The 20,675-nt window shown below is 36.1% G+C and overlaps 1 protein-coding gene across 1 annotated transcript in view; it reads left to right on the forward strand.

Annotated features, from left to right (window-relative positions):
* TMPRSS3 (transmembrane serine protease 3) overlaps positions 1-20,675 on the forward strand; it is a 269,277-nt gene that overhangs the window by 206,594 nt on the left and 42,008 nt on the right. The window contains exons 9-10 of the mRNA XM_053705154.1: positions 5,919-6,091; positions 14,969-15,064. Coding sequence (XP_053561129.1) covers positions 5,919-6,091; positions 14,969-15,064 — 269 coding nt within the window. The remainder of the gene's footprint in view (positions 1-5,918; positions 6,092-14,968; positions 15,065-20,675) is intronic.

Here is a 20,675-nt window from a genome sequence, read left to right on the forward strand (position 1 = left end):
GTTGAGCATCATGGGAATTGTAGTTCTAAAACATCTGGAAGGCCAAGGTTTCCCAACCCTGCTTTAAAGCCTTGTGGAACAGCTGCAGCTCATGATGTAGAAGAAACCTCAATGTGAAAGATGTGCTTGTAACAATGAGAACTTACTGTACAATTTAACTTCCAGCGCCTCAGTTAGTCCTAATAAAGAACTGTTTACTTTTTCTAACTGCATTTCCTGCTGCCTTGCTGCTCTGTGTTCTCCTAATGACAAGGTAGTTACTGTTATGTTTGCTTCTGAGCTCATATTGGCTAATGTGAAAAGCTTTTTTGTTTGTTACTAATGTATTGTGGTTCATCACTGCTACAAGTGCTGTAGGATAAGCTCAGGTGGAGCTGCAGCAGGAAGTGCAGTAGCAGGTGAATCAGGCTTTGGATGGGGCTGTGGCGCACAGGTACTTTTGGGGGGTGTAGATTGAATTTCAGGCATTGGGGAGCTGGAGGAGGTACACAAACTGGCCAGGTAGGAGGATTCTGGCAGAGTGACACTAACACTGATGTTGGGTGGTGGTTTAGGAACTGGATAAATCTGATGCAGTCTGTTCTGCATTTTCATTAACGAAATGCCCCTCTAGGAAGCCAAGGAAGGAAGCAGCTCAGCTCTTTCTCCATGAAAAGCTCCTTCTCTATAGGGCCCCCTTCTTCATCACTTTCTCCTCTAGGGACTGCATAGTTGTTCTTGTAAACAAAATAGATTACATAACCAGGACTTCGGCCCGGTTGGGTGAAGACTTCTCCCGGTAAGGTGATCTTCAAGGGGTTAGTGTTAGGTTTTTTTAAGGGGGTATTGGGTGGGTTTTAGAGTAGGGTTGGTTGTGTGGGTGGTGGGTTTTAATGTTGGGGGGATTTATAATTTTATTTACAGGTAAAAGAGATGATTACTTTGGGGCAATGCCCCGAAAAGGCCCTTTTAAGGGCTATTTGTAATTTAGTGTAGGGTAGGGCTTTTTTTTATTTTGTGGGACTTTTTTTATTTTGTTAGGGGGATTAGATTAGGTGTAATTAGTTTAAAAATCTTGTAATTTGTTTATTATTTTCTGTAATTTAGTGGGGTTTTTTGTACTTTAGATAATTTTATTTAATTGTATTTAATTGTATTTAATTTAGGGAATTAATTTAATTATAGTGTAGTGTTAGGTGTTAGTGTAACTTAGGTTAGGTTTTATTTTACAGGTACTTTTGTATTTATTTTAACTAGGAATTTATTAAATAGTTAATAACTATTTAATAACTATTCTATCTAGTTAAAATAAACACAAACTTGCCTGTAAAATAAAAATAAACCCTAAGCTAGATACAATGTAACTATTAGTTATATTGTAGCTATCTTAGGGTTTATTTTATAGGTAAGTATTTAGTTCTAAATATGAATAATTTATTTAATGATAGGAATATTTATTTAGATTTATTTAAATTATATTTAAGTTAGGGGGTGTTAGGGTTAGACTTAGGTTTAGGGGTTAATAAATTTAATATAGTGGCGGCGGTGTAGGGGGGCAGATTAGGGGCTAATAAATATAATGTAGCTGGCGGTGGTGTAGGGGGCAGCATTTTAGGGTTTAATAAGTATAATGTAGGTGGCGGTGGTGTAGGGGGCGGCAGATTAGGGGTTAATAAGTATATTGTAGGTGGCGGCTGTGTAGGGGGTAGCAGATTAGGGGTTAATAAGTATAATGTAGGTGGCGGTGGGCTCCGGGAGCGACGGTTTAGGAATTAAACACTTTATTTAGTTGCGGCTAAACACTTTATTTAGTTGCGGCGGGGTCCGTGAGCGGCAGTTTAGGGGTTAATACATTTATTAGAGTTGCAGTGGGCTCCGGGCGTGGCGGTATAGGGGGTAAACAGTATAGTATAGTGTGGGTGTTTAGTGAAAGTATACCAATAAAGCTGTGAAAAAGCCGAAGAGCAGCGAGATCGATGACTGTTAGTTAACAACAGTCCGCTGCTCATCACCCCGTACTTAGTGCACGGCTTTTTGATAGCTTTTTTGGTAACTTTGGAGAGCGTATTCAGGTCCGCGGCCGCGATGTTAGGCGATCTTAGGCGAGCGTATTGGTGCCGTTGAATGCAAGTAAGTTGATGGCTTGATAAGTAGAGGCCAAAAGCTTCAGTTTATTTTGGGGTTATATTGTAAGTCAAACATTTAGTAGGGTTAGGTTTTTTTAATATGTAATTTAGTTTATTTAATTGGTAGTTTAATTTAATTGTAGTATAATAGTTAGGGTAGGTTAATTAATAGTTTAAAATTTGTTTATTTTAATTCTACAGGTAAGTTTTAATTTATATTAAGATAGGGATGTTGTAATTTTAATTTAAAGTTAAGGGGTTAATATCTTAGTTTTTTGCGATGTGGGGGCTGACGGTTTAGGGGTTAATAGGTTTAGTTAGTGGTGGTGATGGGGGAGGCCAGAGGTTTAGGGGTTAATAAGTTTATTTAGTGGCGGTGGTGTCAGGGAGCGGCGGGATAGGGGTTATACATTTTAACATAGTCGTCCCGTTTAGTGAAATGGTATAAATAAAGTTGTGAAAAAGCCGAATAGACACGAGATCGATGACTGCTAGTTAACAACAGTCTGATGCTCATCGCCCCGTACTTGGTGCGCGTGTTTTTGACGGCTTTTTTTTATAAATTATGAGAGCTTATTGAGATCCGCTGCTGCGATGTTTGGCGATGTTAGGCGAACGTATTGATGCCGGCGAATGCAACATAGTTGATGCTTTGATAAATATCCCAAGTGTTTTATAAAGTGTATACAATTGAAAGGATACTGATGAGGGACATTCGGTCCCTTCTATATTGGAGACAGTGCAGTCATACATTTTCTTCTGTGTTTGGGAAGTTTGGTGAGGCGTTCAATACCATATCCTCCCTGTTGTTGCTCTTTGAAATTTCTCCATTTTCTCCTTGTAGCTGAAGTTCTCTAGAAGAAACGAGGGTCGGATCCAGGTCTGTAGATTGCTGTTTTATTATTGTGAGATGCAATTATAGATACTGGAAATCCCCATCTGTATTGTATCTTGTTTTTTGAAGATGTGATGTAATATGGGCCAATTCCCTTCTCTTCTGTAATGTTGCTGGTGAAAGGTCTGTGAACAAAGTTATCTCTTCCCCTGCGTGAAAGATAGGGTGCTTTGCTCTGGCACATCGCAGAAGTTCTTCCTTATCTTTATAACTTAGAAACTTTACTATTATGTCTCACGGTGGGGCATTGGAGGGGGGTTTCGGTCTAAGGGCCCTGTGGGCCCTTTCAAATGGGATGACTTGTGCTGAAGGTTTTTCTTTTACAACTTTGAAAAGAGCCTAAAGATATCCTTCTATTGCTGGAGGGTATATTGTTTCCGAGGCCCCCCTTATTCTGAGGTTGTTCCTTCACCAGCGATTGTCCAAGTCTTCTATTTTTTCTGTAAGAAGGTGGAGTTGATCTGCTTGGTTCTGTATTTCAGATGTGTTACTTTGGAGCACTACAGATATCGTTTCTTGGTGTTCTTTTAGTGAGAGGACCATGTGATCCAAAGCGCTTAGATCCTTGCGAAGGTCAATGAAAGAGATTTCTCATTTCTTGTAGGACAGCTTTTATATCCTCTTTTGATGATAAATGTTGGATGTAGTTTTTAGAAATGGTATGGAAGATATTTCGGTTTGGTGAACCTGAGCAGCTGCATTAAGTTGTTTGGCAGCCAAATCTCCCTTATTTGTGTCTACTTGTGCTTCAAGTGTTTTGAGATATTGGCTAATGGGTTTGGTAGTAGAGGTTTTCTCAGATTTACTTTGCCTCTTGCAAGGCATCACATATTCTTAGCTGTTAGGTAGATAGAAGTATCATCTTTCCCAATAACAGAGTATATTAAACGATGATCCTTATGACCTGGTAGAACAGATTTATTCAGTAAAATTCCTATATTTAGTGGAATTTTGTTGTCCCTATTACTTTGGGAAAATAATGTGCTGTGTTTTTATTAAGTTCTGAGCTACTTTGAGGCCTTTAATGGAATATGTGTGCAGGATTTATACCTCTTCGTTGCAGAGCTTAGTTACGAGTGAGATCGGGTAAGGGCCAATTCTGTGGGGGTGCGCCTTTATTTAGGCCTGGTGTATTCTGGCGGTTTTTGGAGGTTTAGTATGCCAGTACCCTTTTATAATATACTGTTGTCATACCTTTCAATCTTATCCTTCTGGGTCTTGCCAAGGAACGTGATTTTTCCGGTTTTTGACAACCGCTGTTCAGGTTTTGGCCTTGTGGTGTGTCTCCGGTGTGACGCAGTATCATATACTGAATTTGGCGCTGTGCTGTAAGATCTCCGCTTTGGTCAAGAAAACAGGTGCCTCCTGTCTCTGAAGTAGGGAACAGTTGTCTGATCTCTTTCTCACCTATTTCTAGTCCGCTATCTTGCAGAGCTTGTCCGGTTATGAGGTCGAGGTAGGTACGACGCGCTTGTCTCCCGACACGATATGCTATCAGATGAGCGCCTGCAAAAGTTCTCTGGTGTGACGGTGTGTCCTCTGACTTTGGGTAATTAAGATTAGGGAATAAAGGGAAGAAACATGCCAAATAAGCTGTATTAAGCTTTCATGGGTTTTAGGAACCCTTCTAATGTGCGGCCATCTTCCAGCTTGGCCAGACTCTGCCCCGTTTCTTTATTTTTAAATGAGTATATAAATACCAATTTTCCTGTCTGTAACATCTTTGGTTTTTGAGATATAGGTATCCTCATAAATCAACTCCCTCCTTTTCACCCCCATAAGTGGATTATTGTGAAATAGTAAAACACATGTTTCTTTTTTTTTTTTAAAGGAAAATCTAAATACCAATTTTCACGTCTGTAACATCTTCGGTTTTTGAGATATAGGTATCCTCATAAATCACTTCCCCCTTTTCATCCCTTTTAAGTGGATTTTTGGGAAATGGTAAAACACGTTTCTTTATTTTTAAAGGAGAATCTTAATACTAATTTTAACGTCTGTAACATATTTGGTTTTTGAGATATAGGTATCCTCATAAATCACCCCCCTTAAAGGGACAGTCTAGGCCAAAATAAACTTTCATGATTCAGATAGGGCATGTAATTTTAAACAATTTTCCAATTTATTTTTATCACCAATTTTGCTTTGTTCTCTTGGTATTCTTAGTTGAAAGCTTAATCTAGGAGGTTCATATGCTAATTTCTTAGACCTTGAAGGTCACCTCTTTTCAAAATGGATTTTAACAGTTTTTCACCACTAGAGGGTGTTAGTTCTTGTGTTTCATATAGATAACACTGTGCTCGTGCACGTGAAGTTATCTGGGAGCAGGCTCTGATTGGCTAAACTGCAAATCTGTCAAAAGAACTGCAATAAAGGGGCAGTTTGCAGAGGCTTAGATACAAGATAATCACAGAGGTTAAAAGTATATTAATATAACTGTGTTGGTTATGCAAAACTGGAGAATGGGTAATAAAGGGATTATCTATCTTTTAAAACAATAACAATTCTGGTGTAGACTGTCCCTTTAAGTGGATTTTTGTGAAATGGTAAAAATTTCTAATAGGAGTAAAAAACAGAAAGTTGCTTAAAATTGCATTCTCTGTCTGAGAAAATTTGGGTTTAGTGTCCCTTTAAATCTTAACCGCTTAGAACACACAACACGTTTATGTTTTGTTTTTTATTTCTAGAAGTACATTAGTGGATGTGATACTGAATCTGTCTACTGTAGTCAATTAGGGGCTACATTATTTATGCTTAATTTGTTATCTAGTTACTACAATTGAAATTAATTTCTTTAATTGATTTAGCAATGAAGTCAGTTAAACCTCATGTTAATGGTTTGCTGCCTCTTAAATATGCACAAGGCAAGTTCCTAGTAAGTGAGAGTAATAATCTTAATGCATTTTGTTTTTTTGCAGTTTGTATTTTCCTGAGTATTGGAGCGTACAAGTAGGTTTATTAAACCAACCCGAAGATCCTCCTATTGCTCCCGTACTCATAGAAAAGATCATATACCACAGCAAATACAAATCAAGCACGATGGTGAATGATATAGCTCTGATTAAACTGGCAACACATTTTACATTCAATGGTAAGTAAATACGTTTTTTTTTCTCACTATTCCATTAGAGAATTCATGTTGGGATATAAAAATAAACTTCCATCAGAAAATGTTTAATTTAAGGGACAGTAAGGTCAAAATTATACTTACATGTATTGGACAGATCATAAAGTTTTAAACAACTTAAAGGGACATTAAACACTTTGAGATGGTATTATAAAATGATAATTTGTATATATAAATATAACTTAATATACTACCATTATTTATTTTGTCCCCTTTTCCTGAAATTCAGTTCTGAAATTGTGAGCTTTTCAGTTCCTGTTAGAAATGGAAGTGCAGAACACTGTTATATTCTGCACAGTCATTGGCTGTAAACTCTAGTGACCTATTTATAACTGTCTCTAATTGGCCACAGCAGAGAAGGTAACCTTAGTTACAACATGGCAGCTTCCATTGTTTTCTAGACACTAAGGGGCCAAATTATCAAGCTCTGAATGGAATGGAGCTTGATGCCCCTGTTTCCACGTGAACCTCCATAACTTGTCTGCCTGCTCTGAGGCTGCGGTCTGCAATCCGCCCGATGCTACACGATCGGGCTGATTGTCACCCCCTGCAAGAACTGCTTGTGCAATGATAAATGCCGACTGCGTATGCTGTCAGCATTCATCGATGTCTGTCGGACATGATCTGCTGAGCGGATCATGTCGGGTAGACCGATGATAAATCGGCCCCTAAAACTTTACACTTATTTTGTCACTATTTAAACAGCTAATGAAACTTTACAAAATACTTCTACTTGTTATTATCAGACTAATCTTTTCTTTGAATGCATCATTCTATCTAGCATTTATTTAGTGTTGAATGTCCCTTTAATTTACTTCTATTATCAATTTTGCTTAGCTCTCTTGATGTCCTTTCTTAAAGAGTAATCCTAGGTGATCTCAGGAGCGTGCACGTGTCTTTAGCCATCTGGCAGCACTGTTAGCAATATTATTTATAGTAATGTTATACATAGTTGCAAACACTGACTGTTCTGGACATGTGTTCCTGGGCTCCTATCAGTCCTACCTAGATTTATTCGTTGAAAAAAGACAGCAAGAGAACAAAGCAAATTTGATAGCAGTAAATTGGAAAGTTGTTTAAAATTGCATGTTCTATCTGAAACATGAATGTTTAATTTTGACTTTACTGTCTCTGGCCTAGATTTGGAGTTTTGTCGGTAAGGACCCGCGTAGCTAACGCCGGCTTTTTTCTGGCCGCACCATAAAAATAACTCTGGTATTGAGAGTCCACATAAAGGCTGCGTAAGGCTCCAAAAAAGGAGCGTAGAGCATTTTTAACGCAGCTTCAACTCTCGATACCAGAGTTGCTTACGCAAGCGGCCAGCCTCAAAAACGTGCTCGTGCACGATTCCCCCATAGAAAACAATGGGGCTGTTTGAGCTGAAAAAAAACCTAACACCTGCAAAAAAGCCGCGTTCAGCTCTTAACGCAGCCCCATTGTTTGCTACGCGGAAACACCTCCTAAGTCTGCACCTAACACCCTAACATGTACCCCGAGTCTAAACACCCCTAACCTTACACTTATTAACCCCTAATCTGCCGTCCCCACTATCGCTGACACCTGCATTTTATTTTTAACCCCTAATCTGCCGCTCCGTAAACCGCTGCTACTTACATTATCCTTATGTACCCCTAATCTGCTGCCCCTAACACCGCTGACCCCTATATTATATTTATTAACCCCTAATCTGCCCCCCACAACGTCGCCTCCGCCTGCCTACACTTATTAACCCCTAATCTGCCGACCGGACCGCACCGCTATTATTATAAAGTTATTAACCCCTAATCCGCCTCACTAACCCTATAATAAATAGTATTACCCCCTAATCTGCCCTCCCTAACATCGCCGACACCTAACTTCAAACATTAACCCCTAATCTGCCGACCGGAGCTCACCGCTATTCTAATAAATGTATTAACCCCTAAAGCTAAGTCTAACCCTAACACTAACACCCCCCTAAGTTAAATATAATTTTATTCTAACGAAATAAATTAACTCTTATTAAATAAATTATTCCTATTTAAAGCTAAATATTTACCTGTAAAATAAATCCTAATATAGCTACAATATAAATTATAATTACATTGTAGCTATTTTAGGATTAATATTTATTTTACAGGCAACTTTGTAATTATTTTAACCAGGTACAATAGCTATTAAATAGTTAAGAACTATTTAATAGCTAAAATAGTTAAAATAATTACAAATTTACCTGTAAAAGAAATCCTAACCTAAGTTACAATTAAACCTAACACTATACTATCATTAAATTAATTAAATAAAATACCTACAATTACCTACAATTAAACCTAACACTACACTATCAATACATTAATTAAATACAATACCTACAAATAAATACATTTAAATAAACTAACTAAAGTACAAAAAATAAAAAAGAACTAAGTTACAAAAAATAAAAAAATATTTACAAACATAAGAAAAATATTACAACAATTTTAAACTAATTACACCTACTCTAAGCCCCCTAATAAAATAACAAAGCCCCCCAAAATAAAAAAATGCCCTACCCTATTCTAAATTACTAAAGTTCAAAGCTCTTTTACCTTACCAGCCCTGAACAGTTCAGCTCTTTTGCCTGTAAAAAAAAACATACAATACCCCCCCCAACATTACAACCCACCACCCACATACCCCTAATCTAACCCAACCCCCCCTTAAATAAACCTAACACTAAGCCCCTGAAGATCTTCCTACCTTGTCTTCACCCTGCCAGGTTCACCGATCGGTCCAGAAGAGCTCCTCTGATGTCCTGATCCAAGCCCAAGTGGGGGGCTGAAGAGGTCCATGATCCGGCTGAAGTCATCATCCAAGCGGGAGCTGAAGAGGTCCATGATCCGGCTGAAGTCTTCATCCAAGCGGGGCAGAAGAGGTCTTCCATCCGATTGAAGTCTTCATCCAAGCGGGATCTTCTATGGTCATCCATCCGGAGCGGAGCGGCAGGATCCTGAAGACCTCCGACGCGGAACATCCATCCTGGCCGACGACTGAACGACGAATGACGGTTCCTTTAAATGACGTCATCCAAGATGGCGTCCCTCGAATTCCAATTGGCTGATAGGATTCTATCAGCCAATCAGATTGAGCTCGCATTCTATTGGCTGTTCCGATCAGCCAATAGAATGCGAGCTAAATCTGATTGGCTGATTCCACCAGCCAATCAGAATATTCCTACCTTAATTCCGATTGGCTGATAGAATCCTATCAGCCAATCGGAATTCGAGGGACGCCATCTTGGATGACGTCATTTAAAGGAACCGTCATTCGTCGTTCAGTCGTCGGCCAGGATGGATGTTCCGCGTCGGAGGTCTTCAGGATCCTGCTGCTCCGCTCCGGATGGATGACCATAGAAGATCCCGCTTGGATGAAGACTTCAATCGGATGGAAGACCTCTTCTGCCCCGCTTGGATGAAGACTTCAGCCGGATCATGGACCTCTTCAGCCCCCCGCTTGGGCTTGGATCAGGACATCGGAGGAGCTCTTCTGGACCGATCGGTGAACCTGGCAGGGTGAAGACAAGGTAGGAAGATCTTCAGGGGCTTAGTGTTAGGTTTATTTAAGGGGGGTTTGGGTTAGATTAGGGGTATGTGGGTGCTGGGTTGTAATGTTCAGGGGGGGGGTATTGTATGGTTTTTTTTACAGGCAAAAGAGCTGAACTTCTTGGGGCATGCCCCGCAAAGGGCCCTGTTCAGGGCTGGTAAGGTAAAAGAGCTTTGAACTTTAGTAATTTAGAATAGGGTAGGGCATTTTTTTATTTTGGGGGGCTTTGTTATTTTATTAGGGGGCTTAGAGTAGGTGTAATTAGTTTAAAATTGTAATATTTTTCTTATGTTTGTAAATATTTTTTTATTTTTTGTAACTTAGTTCTTTTTTATTTTTTGTACTTTAGATAGTTTATTTCATTGTAGTTATTTGTAGGTATTGTATTTAATTTATTTATTAATAGTGTAGTGTTAGGTTTAATTATAGATAATTATAGGTATTTTATTTAATTAATTTATTGATAGTGTAGTGGTAGGTTTAATTGTAACTTAGGTTAGGATTTATTTTACAGGTAAATTTGTAATTATTTTAACTATTTTAGCTATTAAATAGTTCTTAACTATTAAATAGCTATTGTACCTGGTTAAAATAAATACAAAGTTACCTGTAAAATAAATATTAATCCTAAAATAGCGGTGAGCTCCGGTCGGCAGATTAGGGGTTAATAATTGAAGTTAGGTGTCGGCGATGTTAGGGAGGGCAGATTAGGGGTTAATACTATTTATTATAGGGTTAGTGAGGTGGATTAGGGGTTAATAACTTTATTATAGTAGCGGTGCGGTCCGCTCGGCAGATTAGGGGTTAATAAGTGTAGGCAGGTGGAGGCGACGTTGAGGGGGGCAGATTAGGGGTTAATATATATAATATAGGGGTCGGCGGTGTTAGGGGCAGCAGATTAGGGGTACAGAAGTATAACGTAGGTGGCGGCGCTTTGCGGTCGGCAGATTAGGGGTTAATTATTGTAGGTAGCTGGCTGCGACGTTGTGGGGGGCAGGTTAGGGGTTAATAAATATAATATAGGGGTCGGCGGTGTTAGGGGCAGCAGATTAGGGGTACATAAGTATAACGTAGGTGGCGGTCGGCAGATTAGGGGTTAAAAAAATTTAATCGAGTGGCGGCGATGTGGGGGGACCTCGGTTTAGGGGTACATAGGTAGTTTATGGGTGTTAGTGTACTTTAGAGTACAGTAGTTAAGAGCTTTATGAACCGGCGTTAGCCCAGAAAGCTCTTAACTACTGACTTTTTTCTGCGGCTGGAGTTTTGTCGTTAGATTTCTAACGCTCACTTCAGACACGACTCTAAATACCGGAGTTAGAAAGATCCCATTGAAAAGATAGGATATGCAATTGACGTAAGGGGATCTGCGGTATGGAAAAGTCGCGGCTGAAAAGTGAGCGTTAGACCCTATTTTGAGTGACTCCAAATACTGGAGGTAGCCTAAAACCAGCGTTAGGAGCCTCTAACGCTGGTTTTCACGGCTAACGCCAAACTCCAAATCTAGGCCTCTCTGTAAGTATAGTCAGTTATACACTGTACATCCATTCTTTATTTTCCTGTTTTTTTTATTAACTTATTTATTTATTTTGAGCAAATTGTGTTTTCTCAAAGAGGCTGGAGTATAAACTGCATTCTTAATTACCCTGCAGTATGCCTGCTACAAACACTACACACATACTGTACATACAAACAAAAAGGAAGATATTGCATCTCAAAATTTCTTCAGCTCACCAAAGGAAAAACTCTGTGGTCTGGAACTAATCTTTTTTACTGTAATCTGCATGGACAGCCAATCAGCTTAACCAGTGCTGAGTCCACATTTGTTTTACTGTGATCTCATGGGATTTCATCAAAATCTTGTGAGATTTCATAGTAAACTACTTTACACTGAGGAGGGAAATAAAGTGACTGATACATGCTGCAAGCAAGTCCTGGGACAGGCATCCTAATTGGCTGCTTAAAGTCTCTTTACAATGGGATGTGGCTTATGTGAAACTTTTTAGGTAAAATATCTTCTTTTTTTACTCAAAGATTTATTTTCTAGTCAGACATTTTTTAGATATGCTGCATCAATTTCAAGTGATTCAACATTTTGGTATTAATCAGTGTTAAAACATTTTTTCAATAAAAAACCCAAAAACCTTTATTTTTCATTAAGCATGTATAAATATAAGTGAAATACTTTATTTTAATATATTTTTCATGTGTTTTGTTATGCATATAACTTTACGTGCAAAAATTTCCATCGCTACTTTGTGTCGCACTTAACCGTACCACTTAAATTAACTATTTTTAATATGAGCGCTATAGAGCACCCTGTGCTATCCAAAAGTATAGGACCCACTAAAAAAATATTGGTTGCATTAAGATTCTCTGGTAAATTTTTTTTTTTAGTATTTACTTGTAAAACCACTCTCCATAATAATCAACTGAGTAGCATCTATCACCTCTCAGTGGACAGGACAAGCTACACGGTAAAGGACACTGGCATTCCTAAAATGTCTTTAAAACAGAACAAGTGTATAAGAATTGAAAACACCTTCCTCTGTAAAACAGTAAACACTAACATGTACACAATTTTTTTTAAACAATTAAAGAGAAACAAAAGAAAAATAAAAACAACCCAACCTTGTTAGCTTTATGATAGCAAGACATGAGCAAGAGATGATAACCAATAGACATGTGCATGGCGAAAAAATTCGGTTCGGATCGATTTGGAATTTTTCGAAGTTCGGTTCGGATCGATTCGAATTCGGAAAATTTTTAATCGATTTGTTTCGGATTCATTCGGATTCGAAGAAATTCGGCTGGATTCGGTTCAATTCGGTTCGGTTTGGTTCGGAAATTCGGAATTTCGGTAAGTGTTAGGTGGGATTAGACTAGTATTATGTACTGTATATTAGGTGTAACCCATAGCAGAGTGATATAACCTAATATACTGTACAATACTAGTGTAATCCATGGCCATCCGAATTTACCGAATAAATCCAAAGTAATTCGGATTTATTCGCAAAATTCGGCAATATTTTAATTCGGAAATTCGGTTCGATCCGAATCGCCGAATTTTCCGAATTTCCGAACCGAATTGCACATATCTAATAACCAATACAAGGGAAGTATGAATTCTGCATGCTGGGTCTAACTGTAGGTGAAAACTCCTGACTACTACTCTAGAAAGCCCAGGAACGCCCACCATCAACCCCTTGTTTACGTCCGCGAGATTGCAGAGACGTCCTTTGTTCTCTATCAAAACTGTGGAAAATATAGGTGAAGTGACCATAATTTTGCCTTTACAATGCGGCGCCTGGCCAACCTCACACGCACCTATGACTATAGACCACTATGCTATGAAATTAAATGGTGCTCAGAAGAACCATGAAAATACATTGTAAAATATAATAAAGTTAAATGAATAATAGAAAAAAATTTTTTTGCACTTACGCCATCTAACTACATTTTTTCCCTTGTAATCGGCTTTTAATATAGGTCTTAGAAATATTCTTTTTTATCCGGATTCACTCATATAGCAGCAGTTTTTAGCGGTCACAAAAAAAAAGGTTACAGACATCACATCGCAATTAATGAAATAACAGGATTGAGATACAACGGTTGAATGAGTTTTGAGAGTCCCATAGAAAATAATCACAATCATAATGAATAATCTCCCGTTGGTATGAGGCTATTTTTATAGATAGTGCACTGCTATTGATATTAGCAGTAAACAAATGAAGCAGGATTCGGATCTCTAGCATTATATATACCTCTCACTATCTATAATCTTTCAACATTAAACATTTTTGAAATAAATAAAAAATACATAATGATTTACGTACAACAGATATTTATTTTTCTTTTGCTTAAAGGGACACTGAACCCACATTTTTTCTTTAATGATTCAGATAGAGCATGCAATTTTAAGCAACTTTCTATTTTACTCCTATTATCAATTGTGTTTCATTCTCTTGCTATCTTTATTTGAAAAGCAAGAATGTAAGTTTTGAAGCCAGCCCATTTTTGGTTCACAACCTGGGTTGTGCTTGCTGATTGGTGGCTAAATTCACCCACCAATAAACAAGTGCTGTCCAGGTTACTAAACCAAAAATTGTCTGGCTCCTTATCTTAGATGCCTTCTTTTTCAAATAAAGATAGCGAGAGAATGAAGAAAAATTGATAATAGGAGTAAATTAGAAAGTTGCTTAAAATTGCAAAAGGTCTCCTTTATTATGGAAAAGGGTGATATAAACAAGTTGATGTATTAGATATCAAACTATTCTTACTCACAGCATAATATACACTAACTGCCACATTTATAGTTAAACCTTAAAGGGACATAAAACCCACAATGTTTCTTTCATGATTCAGATAGAAACTACAATTTTAAACAACTTTCTAAATTACTTCTATTATCTAATTTGTTTCATTCTCTTGGTATCATTTGTTGAAGTAGCAGCAATGCACTCATGGTTTCTAACCGAACTCATGGGTGAGCCAATCACAATCGATATATATATATATATATGCAGCCACCAATGAACAGCTAGAACCTACGTTCTCTGCTGCTCCTGAGCTTTTCTAGAAAAAGCTTTCAGCAAAGGATAACAAGAGAGGGAAGCAAATTAAATAATAGAAATAAATTGGAAAGTTGTTTAAAATTGTGTTCTCTATCTGAATCATGAAATAATTTTTCTGGGTTTCATGTCCCTTTAAGTGGGAGGATGGACACCTTACAAGGCCTTATTGCATTTTATAACAGTTTTAAGCACAAATGGAAAACAGCATTTAAATTGTATTGAATTATGCAGTATATTAATAACACATTTAAAATTAGGTTTAGGTCACAGGAAAAAAGATAAAAAAAACAATCATACTCCCTACTTCATGCTTTCTGTGTTGTTTGTATACTCCTTTACTTGTTCAGAAAATATTAGTTCCTAAGAAAAACATAAATTCTGAGGCAATAAGGGTGCCCAATGCTGTTAGATGAGTTATAATTCATGTCAATGTTAATCTAGTGTTGTCTAAAAACCTGGCTGTCACACAGCGCCATCTTGTGGATAAAAACAGAAGCTTAAAGTGTTCTGTATAATTTTTTTAGCAGTCTGTTGATAATGAATGACGTGCTACGTGCATATGGAAAATGAAGTCAGTCTAATTTTTTTAAAATGTATTTAAAAATGCACACCCATAATAATAATAATAATTATAGGGTTTTAGTTGAAACATAATTTTTAATACAATGAAGAATACTGCTTCACAATTTGTTGATTTTTATTTTGACAGAATCAGTACAACCAATCTGTTTGCCAAATTATGGAGAAGATTTTCCTGAGGGTAAAGTTTGCTGGATATCAGGATGGGGAGCCACAGAAGAAGGAGGTAATATTTATAAATTTCTAATGCTATACTCTATGTTGTTAGTCAATATTATAGGTGCTAATGATACTATGTGTCTCATTTACACTGTGTGTGTGTATATGTGTACATGTATGTGTGTGTATATATATATATATATATGTATATATATGTATGTGTGTATATGTGTACGTGTGTGTGTGTGTATATGTGTATATCTATGAGTGTGTATATGTGTACATGTATGTGTCTGTATATGTGTACATGTATGTATGTGTGTGTATGTATGTGTACGTATGTGTGTATGTATGTGTGTATGTGTGTATATGTGTACATGTATGTATGTGTGTGTGTATGTATATGTGTATATGTGTACATGTATATGTGTGTGTATATGTGTACATGTATATGTGTGTGTATGTGTGTATGTATGTGTGTATATCTGTACATGTATGTGTGTATGTATGTGTGTATATGTGTACATGTATGTGTGTAGATTTGTGTGTGTGTATATGTATGTGTGTATATGTGTGTATATGTATGTGTATTTGTGTGTGTATATATATGTATGTGTGTATATCTGTACATGTATGTGTGTATGTATGTGTGTATATGTGTACATGTATGTGTGTAGATTTGTGTGTGTGTATATGTGTGTATATGTATGTGTATTTGTGTGTGTATATATATGTATGTGTGTGTATATATATATATATATATATATATGTGTGTATATGTGTGTGTATGTATGCGTATATGTATGTGTATATGTGTGTGTATGTATATGTATGTGTGTGTATGTATTTATGTGTGTATATGTGTGTGTATATATTTGTGTGGCGGCCGGCGGGTGAGTGTGAGTATATATGAATGTGTGTATATGTGTGTCTATGTATGTATGTATATATGTATGTGTGTGTGTATGTATGTATATATGTATGTGTGTATATGTATGTATGTATATCTGTAGGTGTGTATATGTATATATGTATATATATATGTATGTGTGTATGTATATATATATATGTGAAAATATGCATGTATGTATATATATAATATGTATGTGTGAATATGTATGTATGTATATATGTATGTGTGAATATGTATGTATGTGTGTGTGTGTATGTATGTATGTATATGTATGTATGTGTGTGTGTGTGTGTATGTATGTGTATATGTATGTATGTATATATGTATATGTGTGTATGTATGTTTCTGTGTGTGTATATAAGTATATACTTATGTATGTATATATGTACATATATATATATATATATATATATATATATATATATATATATATATATATATATATATATATATAATTCCCTATTACAGTCCGCTTTATAAAAGGAAAGTCTGTAGCATAAAGATGGATACCATCTATTCAAAATACTTCAAGTTAAAGGGACAGTATACTGTAATATTGTTTTTTCCTTAATGTGTTTCCAATAACTTTTTATACCAGCTGCAGAGTTTAAAATGTACAAGGAAATTGTTCTTTTAGGTATCATTTGGTATAGGAAATAACTGTGAAACCACAACCCAATACAGTGGGCTGATCTTGTACGGAGAGAATATCTCATTATGTTGTCTGTCTAATTATATAAACAAAGTCCTCCTTATCGTCTTTATTACTGTTTACTCTAATGCCAGTACTTAAAAAGAACAATGGGAAATTAACATTTTAATATCTCTCTATCACAAACCCTCACTGGGAACATTATTTTATCTAAACCTTCTTGTTTACATGGTTGTTTTGTAAAGTTCTCTATGGGTGGGGATACAATAGACAAAATCTGCTATTTCAAATGGAAAAATAAAGATGAAGGTGCTGTTTGCAAACCATGTTATACACTCCAGTAGGTAAACTGAATAATTGGGAACACAATCACATTACAAAAGAGAAAATACTAGTGTACACTGTCTTTTTAACCAAAAATCACCCTTTTTCTAACAACTGACAATTAAAATAAAATAAAATGAATACAACCTAGACCTGACTTAAACTGACCTTCTTGCTGACTTGCATTAATTTTATACTAATTTATTATAGTTTAATCAGGTTTTAAAGTACCCAAAGGCAGCTTTACCAGCATTCATCTATTTAAAGTTGTATGAGTTTTGAACCAACTTAAAGGAGCAGTAAATGCAGTAGATTTGCATAACGAACAAATGCATGATAAAAAGACAATGCAAAAGAACTTAGTCTGAACTTCAAATGAGTAGTAAAAATGTTTCTGGCAAGTTTCAAAGTTATGTCTATTTCCACTCCCCCTGTATCATGTGACAGCCATCAGCCAATCACAAATGCCTATACGTATATGCTGTGAATTCTTGCACATGCTCAGTAGGAGCTGGTGACTCAAAAAGTATAAATATGAAAATACTGTGCACATTTTGTTAATGGAAGTAAAGTTGTTTAAAATTACACGCTCTATCTGAATCATGAAAGTTTAATTTTGATTTGTGTCCCTTTAATAGCTCTTTGAATTCAGTAATTGTATTTAATTGCCCCTCCCTGTCCTAGGACTCATAGCTACAGCTATAGCTATGTCAGTCCTTTGAAAAATGTATGAAATGTAACAAAAATTCCCACAGACTTAAATAGTATTTTTTTGTAGAAAAATATTAGATATGTTTTTCTATATGATTGTGACCCCCTATATTTGATTGTTGTCAACACTACAACTTGTGGTAGTTATCACCTAATGGTGCTAACACCTGAATCTATTTATAAGTTATAATGTATGTCAAGAACACACAACTTGAAAATCATAGATTTTGGAGACTTTTCTCCAAGTTAGCTAGTTCACTCAAAGCTAAAGTAATCAGTATCTAGTGAGATAAAGGTGAAATCTTTTTCAATAACCTTCTCAATGAACGCAATTGAATATATTTTATGTAATTATTTAACAATTTGTACAAAATGTTTGTTGTCTCCCGTAAAGGGACATTAAAGTTAAAATTAAACAGATAGAGCATACCATTTTGGAAAACGTTGCTTCCATTATCAAATGCACTTCTTTCCCTTGGTATCCTTTGTTGAAAAGCATATCTAGGTATGTTAAGAAGCAGTAATGCACAACTGGGAGCTAGCTGAACACATTAGGTAAGCCAATTTCAAGGGGCATATATGTGTAACCATTAATTACCAGCTAGCTCCCAGTAGTCATTTTACTGTAGTCAAACAAGTTGATTTAATAGTTTATTTAATGTCAGTTAAGATTTCAGGACCTCAATTCATACTAAAAAATGTACAGATCTATATACTTTGTATACAGATCTTAGCAAAGTAATTTCTCAAACATCACAGATACTTTGCTATTAAATGTTTTCTGGTTTAAAATAGAAATCAAACAAATATATCACAGCAAAAATAATTTGCTTTTGTTGCTAAGCTTCATCATTTTAGTTTTCATTTTTTTTTTCACCCCTCCTTATTGTTGATTAAAACTGTAGTTTTGTGGAGGCGGCTTTTGTTGAAGATATTTAAATTAGGGATTAAGAACTGGCTTTTTTTTTTCTTCTTTCTTAATGCTGGTCTGCTACTGAATTCATTGCATCACAGTCAGTTGCCATGGAAATGATTGTATTAAAACAGATTCAGAAAAGCTATGGCATCTCAGCAGGTGGCAAAGTAAGCCAGGCAGGCGAAAGGTTCCAATGTTCAAAAGAAAAAAAAAATATCAAGTGTCATGTATTTGCATGACATACACTATCTCTTCTGCCACTGCACTGAGTAAATTTCAGCAACAAAGAATATTCCAAGTAATTGAAGCATGGAAATTAGTGTCTGTCTCATAGATCATATTCTGGAAATACAGTTCTTCATCTATACATAAAATATACTGGTGCTAGCAATACACATTTTAGTGCAGTCCAAGATCAATGATAGCTCTGATAAGATTAAAAATTGACTTTTTTGTGTGCTCAGGAGAGCAGGGACCTTGAGTGATTTGCCAGAGAGATGACACTTTAAATAGCTTAGACTCAGTTCAATTCAGGGGGGCGATATATGATTATATTTCTCAGTGTGGTGTAAATATGCTGTAGGAGAAATACTAGTTTTAGTATGATTGCACAAACTGTTAGCAGTCAGATGGGACTGCAACCTGAGTGATATTACACACACGGGATTCATATGGGTTACTCTCTGATGTTCTATAAAAAAAAGGTAAACTAGTCTGTAGAGTAGAAAATGATGTTAATCTGGTAAAATAATTATTGGGACATTCTAGTACATCATTGCCTATCATTTAAACAATAAAAATTATGGTGTAGATTGTCCCTTTAAATAACTAGTAGAAGTTCATTATTTATTTCTACTACTTTTTAAAGGGACATGAAACCCAAAATTTTTCTTTCATGATTCAGACAGAACATACAATTTTAATCAACTTTCCAGTTTACTTCTCTTATCAAATTTGCTTCATTCTCTTGGAATCATTTGTTAAAAGAGCAACAATGCACTACTGGTTTCTAACTGAACACATGGGTGAGCCAATTACAGTCAGTATTTATATACAGCCACCAATCAGCAGCTAGAACCTAGGTTCTTTGCTGCTCTTGAGCTTACCTAGATAAACCTTTCAGCAAAGGATAACAAGAGAAGGAAGCAAATTAAATATTAGAAGTAAATTGGAAAGTTGTTTAAAAAAGGGTTTCATGTCCCTTTAACTCTAAAATTGTAGATTTTCTAATTCTGTTGGACTTGCTCACTGTCTATGTCACAAGCCTAACCTTGCTAAGTTTAGCAGAGGTCATAAAATCAGATACTGCAAAATGATGCAGGTTTTCCTAACTTAACGGGACTGTAAAGTAATAGAAACATAGAATTTGACGGTAGATAAGAACCAAAAAGGCCCATCAAGTCTACCCATATTACATGTTACTTTTTCCTTAGGATAGCCTTATGCATGTCCCAGACATTTTTTAATTCCTTTGCAGTCTTTGTGTTTACCACCTCAAATGGAAGTTTATTCCATGAATCCACCACCCTTTCTGTAAAAAAAATGCTTCCTCAAATTTCTCCTGAATCTGCTACCCTCTAACTTTAGATTGTGACCCCTTGTTTTGGCATTTTTTTTAAAAAAAAAAATGGCTTCAGCTTCTATTTTATTAAGTCCCTTCATGTATTTGAAGGTTTCTATCATGTCACCTCTTTCCCTTCTATCCTCTAAACTATACATATTTAGATCATAGAGTCTTTCTTTGTACATTTTATATTTTAGACCATGTACCATTTTAGTAGCCCTCCTTTGGACAGCTTCTAGTTTATTTATATCTTTCTGAAGATATGGTCTCCAGAACTGTACACAGTATTCCAGATTTGGTCTAACTAATCATCTGTAAAGTGGCATAAGAACCTTGCTATTTCTGCTACTAATATCTCTTCCAATGCAACCAAGTATTCGACTGGCCTTACTGGCTGCACTGCTGCATTGTGTACCAAATTGTAAATCATCTGAAATAATTATTCCCAAGTCCCTTTCTTCTTTAGTTACAGTCAGTAATGTACCATTGAGACTATAATTGGCCTTTGGTTTTTGGATCCTATATGAATAATTTTGCTCTTGGTAATATTACATTTCAGATCCTATTTATTTCACCAATCCTCTACTTTTTTAATATC

Source organism: Bombina bombina, chromosome 3 (genome assembly GCF_027579735.1).
Source record: "Bombina bombina isolate aBomBom1 chromosome 3, aBomBom1.pri, whole genome shotgun sequence".
NCBI classification, from domain to species: Eukaryota; Metazoa; Chordata; class Amphibia; order Anura; family Bombinatoridae; genus Bombina; species Bombina bombina.